Genomic DNA, 13,138 nt, shown 5'->3' on the forward strand with positions numbered 1-13,138 from the left:
ATTATTATATTATATTATATTTATAGTATAATAGTATATTCTGATATGATATAATATAGGATGTAATTATGAGATTTATTGATGGACATTTTGGTCATCAGAAAATTTTATTAAAACCAAAACAGCTTTCCGACATTAGTGAGAAAGCACTTTTGGAAAAAAGCTCTAAAATAGAGCTCTTTCCAAATAGTCATTTTCAATTTTCTAACAAAGCCAAAACAACTTCTCAACTTTTTACCAAACATCACCGTACTATCCAAAAGTACTTTGGACCAAAAATGCTTTCTAACCCGCCAAAAATTTTGCCAAATAGGGCCTAGATGGTCTCTATTTTGGTTAATCCATTTGGATTCATCTTCTAACCTAATCAGCACTGCTTCAGCTTTGCGATATTTTTCGTATGGATGCTAGCGATTCTTACCCAAAAAAAAATTAAGAGTTTTAAATCTATAATTTTTTTTTTAAGGTAACGCTAAACATGTGCTGGGCATGTGAGTCCACGTTCGAAGGGCTATGAATATCAATAGAGCTGTGAGAAACTGCAGTAGAAAAAAGAAAAGAATTATGTGGGAAATTAAACAGAGAAAAAACCATCTGCACTGTCAGGGAAAAGGAACAAAGTTGTGTGGGGAAGCCGAAGTATAGACATATGAAAGAATAGTATTTATATGCATGCATGGGTTTATGTCATTAAATCAAACTCCGAACCCCTATTCAAATCGGGCGAAAGGATAAACTTTATTTTCCAGACGTGACTTCCACAAACAACTATTTCAGATTGTCCAAACCTGTTACCCGACCGAAGCGCCAAGATTTGGGCATGGGTCTACAAGCCTATTAAAATCCCAACCGCGATCAAAAAGCTCTCCTTTATTTTTTCAGGCGACGCCTCTCCTCGCCCCCACTCGCCTCCTTTTTCCTGCAATCAGGTATGCATACTGGTGACGCCCCCGTCATAATTTTATTTTTTTTAAATAAAATGTTCAGGAAGGGAGAAGTTACTTTACGTTAATTCTTGTGATTTTCAATCCTGCCATGATGATGAAACTTATTGTGCCACGACGGTTCTTTTGTTGTTGTAACTAGCAATTGATATATTGGATTTAGGGCTTGAAGATTTGCCGTTTTGAGAGAAAAATCATGCATGTATCTTAGTGTTAGATGAAATTTGTTTGATAGAATTATGCTTCCTTTTTCTTTCTTTCTTTCTTTTTTTCCCCATTTTTTCCCAATCCCACGTCGATCCATTACGTGAATATGATAGAGTTGCACTGTTGTTATTTGGTAGAGAACACTTGATTTTTTTTTTTCTTTTTTGATTGTAAAGGAGGGATTGAATTACCCACCATTTATTTGAAAAAAAATGGAGGAATACAGGAGAGACACCTAGCCAGGTGCTAGGTCAAGGAAACATTACATGATTGAAGTCTACTAATCACAACGTAAAGTTCCCATTACTACAAACTAAGACATTTCCGGGGTCTCACCAAGGCTGAAACCTTTTGCAAAACAGCGACCAGCAAGGATTGTCTCGCCCGAAAAATTCTCCCATTCCTTTCAATCCAGATCGCCAACATAAAGCGATAACAACTTGATTACAGCCTGCCCTGATCTCCTTCTTTGCATAAGTTATATGCTTAGTCGGTGCAACCTTCCATGGACATAAATGATAATAAGAAAGAGCTTTCTATAGGGAAAGAAAGCTTTGATCAAGAAAATTTTAATGGGAAAGTAACCCCTGCTGTTGCTCATCTGTGATGCATGTTAAGTCAATGCATGCAATGCTTTTCTTAAGGAATAAAAATAAGCTGGCCAGAAAAAAAGGGATCATGTTATGCTTCCAAGCGTAGCAATGACATGTACCTATCCCCTTTTTCTTCTTCCTCACTATTTCTTTGCATGAAGCCCCATTCTGGGGTTTGAAATATCTTTTAAAGAACAGTATGCTGATTGCTTTGTGTCAATCCCTCTCCCTTGTTAAGAATTTGTCCTCGAGTTCTCTCTTAGGCCATCTTAGCTTAAATGGTATTTGTACAAATGTGCAATATTTGGAAGTCTTTAAACTTTTTTGCAAATTAATAATAGAGCAATAGGTTTATATAGGCATCCCGAAACGCTAATAATGCAAACTCTAGACTAATCAGGAAATTAAAAAAAAAAAAAACTACAAAATAAGATAAATGAAGTCCATATAAAATAAAGGGTAAAAAAAATAACCCTCTGCATTTTGCATGAATTTGCAAATATCCTCTGTATGTCCAATTGCTGTAATATCCGCACTCCATTTTCCAGATTGTCACAATGTTACCTAGCGACCTCCCAATTGGGGCCAGAGCTTGCCTCTGATGCTTATGTTGCAAGTTATTTGGGGTATTTGTCTGATGTGGTTCTTTTCTTGTATTTTGTTTTAATGGAGATGGAAGCTGACGTGGATGAACTATGGCGGAAAAAATACTTGCCACCAAGAGAGCTGCACATGTCGATCCCCTTCAGTCGAAGGACGTCCTTCCGTTCCCTTCTCAACTTCACTCTATCATTTTCACCATCCCTTTTGATCAAATTTGTCCCTACAGTATATGATTGGTAGAAATAGAGGTTTCGATCCAATCTCCAAACCCGATTTGCTTCAAAGATTATTCCAATTCATCAGGGATAGCAAGCATTCGAATTATTAAAATTCTAACGATAGGCCACAATAATCCGACCTTTTCTTGATGTTTGATTTGTATTTTACATGCATTTCCATGAATCACAGCAAAATACTATTCTTCATGATTTATGTTAGTGATTTTTCCAAATTATGGTTTCTAAAATTGGGATTTTTTTATCCTCATGTTTCTACTATGTTCACGGCGCTCCATGAGTTATGTATGTGTTGATTTTACTTATTTTGCATGCAATTTGATTGCCATTGCCAAGTGTTTATTGCATTAAAGGAATTGTAGAATGTTGAATTAGCAAGCACTGTGGGCACTGTGGGTTCTGCGGGCGCTGTTAATTCATATAATATTGATTTAATGTTTTGCCCACACACAAAAACAATTGTTTATCCCATTCCTTGGCATATGATTCACAAGGGCTGTTTGATTGCCTCTCCGTAATGCTACTTATGTCCAAACCATCTCAAATAGTTCTACATATCTATCAGAACTATTTTACAGTGGATTCAATCACCTGGCTAAAACCAACACAAATCTAATCAGGTCTTCTTGTCCTAAATCTCTTTTATAGGGGATGCAATCACCTAGCTCTCCATTTATTAGAACATTTGTCTTGCAGTTTGAAGGCATGATCAAATCCAAGTCACCCATCTTTCACTCAATTTGTTAGAAGGTCTAGCAAATAGTCCAACTCACCATATTGAATCTTTCTCAAACTCCAACATGAACACAAAGGTCTCAACCCTTAAAAGCATTAAGAGCTGATCTTTCTCAAGATCAACATCATCTTTAAAAACATGCCGGTTTCCCATAAAAACCAGTAGAGAGAAACTGTCAGGGCCAGGGTCCTTCTGCCCTAGCAACCCCATTATGGCATCTTTAACCTTCCCTCTAACATATGTAATTGTTGAGGTGAGACAAGAAGCTCATGAGAGTTTTTTTCTGGAATTCTTGTTGAACTATTTTTCTAGCACTTGATTTTTATTGCACCAATATCTTCTAACTTCTCTTGTTATTTTGCAAGGTTTGAAAGAGGCTTTTGATAGTATGATTCCTGCAGCAGAACAGAGAATATGCATGCGGCATGTGTATACCAACTTCAGGGATAAGAGGTGTCACGCCTCGAACCCCGCACTCGGGTCCGGTACTCGACCAACCGCATGAGCCCTAGAGCAATATCCTAAAGATCATACAAGGCCTAAGACGAACAAAAATCCGATAATTCCATAATTAATTAATTAATTCAAATAGATAAATCCAACATATTCAAATAATCAAATTGCTTCGATTACAAGAGCATTCAATGTTCATCGGTATCAACATAAACTAACTAACTAGCTGATGACTCTGTCACTCGCTCTCTGCACCCATTCCATCCATGTCTATACATCCTGTAGCTCTGAAAAAGAGAGAAAAGAGGTGGTGAGCTTTACAGCCCAGTAAGAATTTTCACACATCCACACCAACTCAATAATAATAAAAGCTTGAAAACGTTGCATACATTATAAAATCGCAAATCGATTAGCAATAATACTCGAATGCAAAGCAAGTAATGATATCCAACTTGCCATCTACAGTTGCTCTGGCTTTCTTCCTGTGACTAAATTTGGAAATCAGAATGGAAACCCAGAACTCAAATTGGTCACCAGTGTATTAATGCAGAATAAAAATTCCTGAAGTGCGAACATAATATATTATTTAACATTTTGAATCTAAAGATGGACTGCACTAACTAGTGTTGTGTCCTTGCTTTTGCAAGTGCATAGCATAACAGACTCAGCAATGAAAGGTGAGCAGTGAAACTGAGACCATATTCCATGAATCCTGAAGTTAGATGTTCAAATCTTCTTGTCTTTATTTTTTATCTTTATTAATTTTTGTTATAAAATTTTGACATTATTCTTCCACATGTGGCATCTTTAGTAACCAAATTCGTTATGAAGTCTTCAGAGCTAAAACTAGAATGGATCTGGTGGACTACATATTGTAATTGTTTATTTCACTTCAGAGTGTTTTGGATGCAACTTGCTTTTCGGATGATGTTATGCACTCATTCCACAATCCACCATCATTTGCCCATCAAAGCTGTATTAGTGACTTTAGTATTAAGACCCTTCTAACCTCTGTTTTGCATTATCTATCCCAGCACTCCCTTCAACTGACATTTCCTTCTATTTTTGATCAGTTCTACTTACCGCCAATTTAGTTAAAAGAAAGAGAGCCATTTATTGGTTGAAACAGCAGATAAACCTGAACCATGAAACAGAGTAAACCTTCTCAACTATAGCAATCTGCCTTCCAAAGTACTAAATTCAATACGTTGCATCAGTAAGAGAAAACCTGTTTCATCAAGACAACTTCGACAAACATGTCTGCTCCTTAAATTGGTAAATTATGTGGTGATTACTTCCAATAATTCTTCAGATACAAAAGGGTGTCTCCAAAGGACCAAATCAATATAGAACTAAGTAATGATAAGGACTGGTGCCCCAGCTCTTTCATTCCTTTCTCAACTGATATTCTTTCTTGAGTTTGAGGCTTTGAATTAAATAAAAATGCCTATACCTTTAGATAAACAATTTCCGGTTTGTTAAGCTTGAATAGTTGTTTATTGAGTGCTACTAAGTAAGCCATCACTTCTTAAGTGATTTCTTCATGTTGATTGTAACCCTTGGCTGCCTTAAAGCATGCTTTTAATGATAAGAGTCAATTTAGTGCTTGTAAACCCACTTACATATGTTACTGCTTTTATTAGGTGATGCTCAAAATAGCATCATTTGATATCAGCACTTCACGTGAAAGTTTGTTGCTATTTTCTTGCTGTATTTTAAATATATATTTAAATAAAAAACTAAATAGAGTCATTATTTTGCTGTTACAAGAGCCAACAAGAACCATCACAGAAAGAATTAAGTGATTCAATGAAATGGTTGGTTATGCATTCTCACTGTTATTCTCAACAAAAAATGTAATTCATAAAGTAGGCTTCCAAAACTTCTTTCTTTGCTTTGTAACTGCTTGTTACAACATTGTAACCACAGATATTGCATTTTGGTCATAGCATTTGATGGTCATAATGTTTCACTGTGATCATGCTTCTAACTTATCTGTAGACTTCATCCACCATAAATTTGGACATGTTGGTTAAGAAATTTGTAGCAGGTAGCAGTACGTGACTAGCAAGCAGATGATTAGTTGAAAAGCCAACATGCAAACAAGTACTTGAGTTATGAGGCAAGCACATTAAGTTCTTCTGGCTACTTTTGAACCAACAAGTAACCTTTTATGATATTTGGTTGACAGGTAATAGTTTTGCTTCTACTGCAAACAAAAGTTTAGGAAACATCAAGAGTTAACTATGCAGAAGAGCGAAGTCATTTGCATACCATTGTCATATTTCATTATTTTGGACTTCAAATGATTACAGATAATTAACATATTCCCATGGATATATAGGTTCGAGATTATACCTAACTCTTTAAAAAAGAGAATATGCATCAATAGTAGAACTCTTGGTGTTATAAATCTGATAATATGGTGAACCATTTTTTTTCTAACTAATGAGGTTATGTTACAATTTTATGTAAGAAAAAGCTACTTAAAGACTAATTTAAATTGAAATTAAATAAGATCAACAGTGATGGCAGCCCTTGGTTTAAGATAATGTGACACAAAGCCATTATTTAGCATATATTGCTGATGGTGAAAGGCAAGTTCTGTCAATTGTTTTAGGTAAATTCTGAAGTAGAGCATGAATTGTACGTGTTACTATCCCGACTAAATATATTTCTATGCATCTCTGCATGGTACAAGGGTGGTTGGGTGTACTCATATAAGTACTTGCAGAGAAGCAAGAGCTCAGTTTAAGAATTTTTTTTATTCTTTTGTGCACTTGGACTCATATTTTACTAGAAGACATGCCTTTCAGTCATGATCGAACTTTCCTTCCAGTAGCTTGTTTTACCCATGATGAATATTCTTACTGAGGCACTTGGCTAAAGAGAATTCATGAGCATTTGTCACCAACTTAAGATAGCAGTTTCATTAATTGTTCTTTCTATGTTATTTAGGCGGTTCTTGTATTGTTGCTTCTCAAAATTTACATTATGGTGTTGATGCTTACAGAGAACAGCAGCTTTAGTACGATCTCTTAGTCAGAAATGATTGGCAGAAGCTGATAAAAAGAGGGGTAAACACACTGAATGAGCCCCGGTATCAGGTCCTATGGATATATAGTATTCCCACATCAATCCTAGTTTATCCTGTAAACGATCTAAAATATGTTCTATGGTTTTAGTTGTGCTATGTTGATCCTGGGGTTGCCCATGGAGAAGAGATGGAGCAGCTCAAGACTGTGGATAGCATATTAATTAAGTTCTACAAGAAAGATTTCAGAGAAGATGAATCTAGGAATCCATCTAAGGTAATTATCATATGAAGATGAGCACTATATCAATTACTATTTTCTTGGCTCATGATTCTGTTATGTAATTTCATAGTCATTATGTTGAAAGTTGAAACTATGTCACATATCTCTTTCTTTATTGTAGTGCCCATCTAGGAATGTACCAAATACATGCGATATCCCTATCATGTATACTGAAAACCACTCGATGAACTTCAAACTGACTATTTTGCAACTCAATTAACCTTCCATCTGGTTTTGCAGCTGGAACATCTTTAAATAAATGCCATGAGTTGCTGCAATTAATGTTGCATGCTTTCCCATCTCAACCACCTTACCCTTGTCCATTACCACGATCACATCTGAAGTAATCACTGTAGAAAGCCTATGAGCAACTGTAATTTGAGTGGTTCTGAACAATGGCCCACTTTTTGATCCTAAGGCACTTATGACTTTTCTTTCAGATTGTCCATCCAGTGCACTGGTAGCTTCATCTAGCAGCAATACTGCAGGCCTCTTCAGTAGAGTTCGTGCAATTGCTATTCGCTGCTTTTGTCCGCCAGAAAGCTGGCAACCCTTTTCGCCGACGACAGTGTCATATCCATCTGGCAAGCTGCTTATGAATTCATGAATGTTTGCCTCAATTGCAGCCTCAATTATTTCAGTTTCTGAAGCACCCTCATTTCCATAGCAGATGTTGTCTCTGATTGAGGAACTAAAAAGTAGTGGCTCTTGCTGCACCAACCCTATTTGCTTTCTTAACCATCGTAGATTGTATTCTCTTATTTCCTTCCTATCAATTAAAATCCTTCCTTTATGAGGATCATAGAACCTCAGCAGAAGGGCCAAAACAGAGGACTTTCCTGCACCACTAGGCCCAACAAGGGCCACCTTCTGTCCAGATTCAATAATTAAGCTGAAATTATCTAGTATAACAACTTCTGGCCTTGATGGATATTTGAAACTAATCTCTTCAAATTCTATTCTGCCTAAAATTCTTTCTGGGCTCTTGATTTCTGGTGAATCTGGTACAATTTCAGTTTCCCTATCAAGGATCTGGAATGCAGGTGTTAGTATGCTGATGGCAGAGATGACTGTGGGTATCAAAGTCCATAGCTCAGTGATTGAAGGGACCGTGAGTGAAAAAATCTGGTATGATCTTATTCCATTCACAAAAGTCGCTTGTCTCTTATCAACCAACACTGTAGTATACCACAAGGCAACAGCATGTGCAATATTCCACAAGCAAAGTGATACCCCTTGAATCAATCCATACTTAATACTCTCTATCCTGCTGATCCGCATCGGTTCTCTTAACGAGAGCTTGGCTTTCTTGAGTATCTGCTCTTCATGTACAAAGGAGGCCACAGTTCTGATGTTGCTTGCTGATTCTGATGTAAGGGCAACAAGTTCTCGGTGAGAAACAGCGAAGTCACCTGAGAATCCTTTGGCTGATTTGGCTTGAATAAGACCACCAATGAAATGGCAAGGCATGACGGCCCAAGCTACCAGACCCATTCGCCAGTCAACAATCATACTTACAATGGTTGCTATTAGAATTGAAGAGATGCATTGGACAATAACAGACATTCGATCAGATATAATGGTCTTGATCATGGATGTGTCACCAACAACGTGTGAAGTGAGGAAGCCCACACTATTCTCAGGTTTTTCAAACCATGCTATCTCGTTGCGAAGAACAGCTGCATAATTAACAGGAAATATTTTAAACTGCACTTGCACAAGGAGTGAACAAACCATTTCAATTGCCTAGAAAGGCATTACATATTCTAAAAAAAATGAACTTTAAGCATGTATGCATCATCTGTAAGCTTCTTTTGTGTGGAATCCTTTTAAAATTATGCTATCAAGGAGTTGATATTATCACAACAGTCTGCGAGATATTTATTGGTATGCTTGACTGGAGCTTAGTTATTGCTTTTGGAAAGAATTACTATTTCTTATGTTTCTTATGTGAATTTGAGCATGACGATTTGAAAAATAAAATCTTATGATGCCAGGTCTAACACTGTATCTGTACCTTTGCTGGGCATGAGTTTATAGATCAAAATTCTCTGAGAGCATATAGTGCCTTATTGGGGAAAAAGCTAAGGATGTTGTAGAGATGTTTCCAGGTGAATGACATATTTTTCCGCCTTAAATTATGTTAAGTTTTAGTTGCTAGATCTGTAATTGTCTTTTAATGATGCTCAGCCCTATGGTGATTTGCAATTTTAGCCAGTTGCCAAAAGATGCATTTTGAAACACTTGTGGAAACTTTGGAAGTGAGGCTTTGATAATCAAACAACAAGTTGATGTGGTTTTCTAAAATCAAATTGCAATTTAATTGGAATACTTAAACAGAGTTTTGTGATATGGGTGTACGGTGACTGTAGCATAGGCAGCATGGTAAAGGTGAGATAAAGTACCTGAAAACAGAGTCTCCCTGAGGTTTCTCATGGCTGTTTCCCCAACCACACCATATAAAAAATGTTGCAAAGTGTGAGTAATTAATGTGAGAAGTCCAACAAGACAAAATATTACCGAATACCACCCTACTTTCCTCCTGGCATCTGGCTTGTAGTATGCTACTCCAATTGTCATGATGAAATATCCAAACATTGGCTTAGAAATACCAGAGACTGCTGCTGCAAAAGAACCTGCAACAGTCTTTGCAAGCTCAAGCTTGTTCAATCCAAACCAGATTCTGAAGAAGGGAACTGCTTTTCCTTTGATTTTTTGTATTTCTGGCTCTGGAGGATCACTCAACTGATCTTGTTGTTCTTTAGGTGCTTCAAGGAGTTCAGAATCTTGTGTATGACTATTCTGAAGAGTCTCTGGTGCTTCTTCTATATGATCTATATCCCTGGTTTAAACAATTAAAAGAAAATCATAATGCTGCCTATGTACATTTGTGTCAATGCTTTTATTTAAATTCAAATTCTTTTATTTCTTTAACTTCCTGAATCTATTACCTTGTCCCAGGGAAAATTATCAAGGCCAGGTCTAGTTTGTTTATCCAACCACGTTAAAAAATATTTCTGCATGCAACATGTCTTTTATTGCCTAAATCTTTTCAGCTTCGATGACAAAAAAGTAAAGTAAATTTTACTTGTTCTTGTGATGTTAACCCAGACAGGTTTTCTCCTTATTTATCTATTTATGATACCACCTACCTCGATCCATTGTCTCCGGTGTCTGTCTTCAGATTCTGCATGCCAAATAAGTTGCAATAGAACTTGCTGCCTTCTAGCAATTCTTGGTGGGTTCCGGTGTGTGTCGCTTTTCCATTCTCAACCACAACTATGATATCTGAGTTGATGACTGTTGACATTCTGTGCGCTATCAAAATCACAGTTCTTCCTTGCATAGCTCTCTCAAGGGCATCTTGAACCAGCTTTTCAGACTCTGAATCAAGTGCACTTGTGGCCTCATCAAGCAGAAGAATTGGAGGATCTTTGAGAATAGCTCTTGCTATAGCTATTCTCTGTTTTTGCCCACCTGATAATTGTACTCCTCTCTCACCAACCTGAACTCATCAAATCAAACATTAGTTGCCTAGAAATATAAATAAGATGAATAGCAAGGAAAGCTAGTTGTGTGCATGCCGCTAAATAGTTGTTTGCCATGTCAAAGATTATGTGATTCAACTAGGCGGATGAGGGAATTTTTATGGAGGATTAGTGCAGGATGCATATTTTCTTTGTGAGGGACCTACTGTTGATATTTGCTTCCTCTCCAACTTCGTTAAATAATAAATAGACTTAGGGCATGGCATAGGCCATCTGTAGTATATTCATGTTTAGCTGTCTTATCTCCTTTGCCCTATCAACAGTTTCGGAGGATTTCTACTTTCCGAGTTTCTGTAAGGACAATAATCACTACCAAGTAAAATGAAGGATCAATTTGCCCATATTGAACTCTGCTTCTCTCCATTATCCTGATCCAGTGGTCTCAACCAAAGACCCCCTCCTTAGTCCTTGTTGGAGCTTTCTGCGGCTCATGCTACATAAAATTAGACCATCTCCAACCATTTTCCTCAATTTTTAAAGATACTTGCTCTAGAGGAATCACCACGCTACTAGTAAAATGCATACTATCAACCATATGTTGCCATGCTTAACTCTGTATATCTATCCACTTTGTGAATTTTAATTGTCAAAATTTGTTATCATGACTTTCACTCGTAATTTGATACTGAAGTTACAGTGTACATGGAAGTAATTTTCAGGTGTCAATCAGTTTTCTTCATTTCAAATCCTGATATTGCTCAGAAGAGCTTAGCCTTCTTCATGGCAGTGTCTAGAATCTTACCTCTGTTGAGTATTTATCTGGAAGTTGGGATATGAATGAGTGTGCATTTGCTGTTGATGCGGCTCTCTCAATCTGTTCATCAGTTGCATCCAGGTTTCCGATTCTCAGATTATCTTCGATGGTGCCCGAAAAGAGTGATGGCTCTTGTGGAACTGCTGCTATGTTCCTCCTAAGGAATTTCAGATCCAGATCCTTGATGTTGTGACCATCTATGAGAATCTCACCTGCAACCATAGCTGACTGTTTTAGTTCTTGCAGAAGACATACAATCCCCATAGCATATATCAAAATTGTCCACTTAAAATGAGTGCATTCATTTTTTATTCACAGAGTTTATACTCTTTGTACCAAGTCATTTACATGTATACATGTTTTTATGTCTCTGTTTTACTTGTTGCACATTCAATCAAGGGTGCACTTATATTCCTTTTATAAAGAATATGGATTTCTTTGTGAGTATAAAGAACACGGCTTATCTCTTAACTTAGGAATAAGGCCTCTGTCCATGGAAACTATGCTTGCCTTATCTCTGAAGTACTGAATTTAAAGATTATGTAGGTTGCAGCAAACCTTTGATTGGATCATAGAACCGTTGAATTAAGGAAATCACAGTGCTTTTCCCACATCCGCTGGTACCCACTAAAGCGACCACTCTGCCTGCTGGTATGGACAGTGAAAAGCCTTGAAGGATAAGCTTATCCTCGCGCGACGGGTAAGAAAAATGCACCCCTTGTATGTCTATTTCTCCAACAATCTTCTCTAGTGTTTTTCCTTTATTTTCATAACTTATGCCTGGCTTCCTCTCAATCACCTTGAAAACTTCATGTCCTGCAGCTTTTGCCCGATTAAAGATCTCAAGGTCAGGTGCAGCATAAGTGATTGATCTGCATTTCAATAAGAAAACCAAAGCTCTTAGTTTTTGGAAACTACATAGTCATGATTATGTCAAAGATGGAAAAATAATCTTTTAGAATATTTACATTGCTCCAAAGAGAATGCTCATTACAGCTGCTAGTGTCTCTCCTCCATTAGCTTTTTTTGCGGTTACTGCTACTGCTCCCACCCAAACAACCAAGGCCCATGAGCCGAATGTTACTGCTTGGAATGATCCCAGTCCCAGTCCTTTTATTAGTGCTTCTTTCTTGCTCAAGATGTGTTGCTTCTCCATGCACTGAGTGAAGGACTTTATTGCTTCCATCTCCCCAACAAAGGAAAAGACAGTTTTGATATGGGATACAGTCTGCAGATAAATACACAGTGCATTGTATTAGAAAAGTTCATGATTGTTGCAAAACTGATTTTACCTATCATCTTTTCTCTGTGATCTAAAACATATGCTATCATTTTTTTTCCATCATGTAGGCTTTGAATTTCTTTTGAGAAAAATAAATAAGTTTCGGATCTCTTTCCTCTCCTTTAAAAGCATCTGTTATGTTCAAAATTAGGTTGTAGCCAAAGTACTACCTGCTCTACAACTGAAGTTGCTTCAGACAAGTATGTCATTCTTAGTGCTGAGATAGTATTCATCTTGTTGGTATATGTAGCTCCAATGATCAGAATAAGTGGCAGCACCAACAGAGTGAGCAGGGCAACTTGCCAGCAGCATGCAAAGGCAATGATGACACCAACAAAGAAAGTGGAGAAGCTTGAAACGAAATGGCCCAACTGCAAAAAGATCTATCAATTAATAACCAGTCTTTATTATGTAAAAGAGATGATCAAGTGTTGGTGAGAGTTCCCCATATTTGCATTGCTTTGT

At 37.1% G+C, this 13,138-nt stretch overlaps 1 protein-coding gene and 1 long non-coding RNA gene across 5 annotated transcripts; one reads left to right on the forward strand and one right to left on the reverse strand.

Annotated features, from left to right (window-relative positions):
* Positions 1-711: 711 nt before the first annotated feature.
* Positions 712-12,789, forward strand: LOC113461075. 4 transcript variants are annotated; one of them, XR_005509578.1, is made up of 6 exons: positions 712-929; positions 2,417-6,879; positions 6,958-7,083; positions 9,087-9,200; positions 11,929-12,091; positions 12,214-12,789. It is a non-coding gene; the product is annotated as an uncharacterized LOC113461075 (long non-coding RNA). The 4 variants fall into 4 exon arrangements; XR_005509577.1 differs by having other exon boundaries at positions 11,938-12,091; XR_005509579.1 differs by lacking the exon at positions 9,087-9,200.
* Positions 7,077-9,037, reverse strand: LOC120108067 (ABC transporter B family member 14-like). Its single transcript, XM_039121621.1, has one exon. It carries the CDS (start codon positions 8,824-8,826, stop codon positions 7,306-7,308), a length of 1,521 nt encoding a protein of 506 aa, XP_038977549.1. The 5' UTR covers positions 8,827-9,037; the 3' UTR covers positions 7,077-7,305.
* Positions 12,790-13,138: the final 349 nt, after the last annotated feature.

This window comes from Phoenix dactylifera, unplaced genomic scaffold (genome assembly GCF_009389715.1).
Source record: "Phoenix dactylifera cultivar Barhee BC4 unplaced genomic scaffold, palm_55x_up_171113_PBpolish2nd_filt_p 001159F, whole genome shotgun sequence".
In the NCBI taxonomy this organism is placed as follows: Eukaryota; Viridiplantae; Streptophyta; class Magnoliopsida; order Arecales; family Arecaceae; genus Phoenix; species Phoenix dactylifera.

Bases quoted from the DNA above. Each gene is read 5' to 3' on its own strand.
- LOC120108067 (XM_039121621.1), bottom strand. From the start codon at position 8,826: ATGGTTTGTTCACTCCTTGTGCAAGTGCAGTTTAAAATATTTCCTGTT.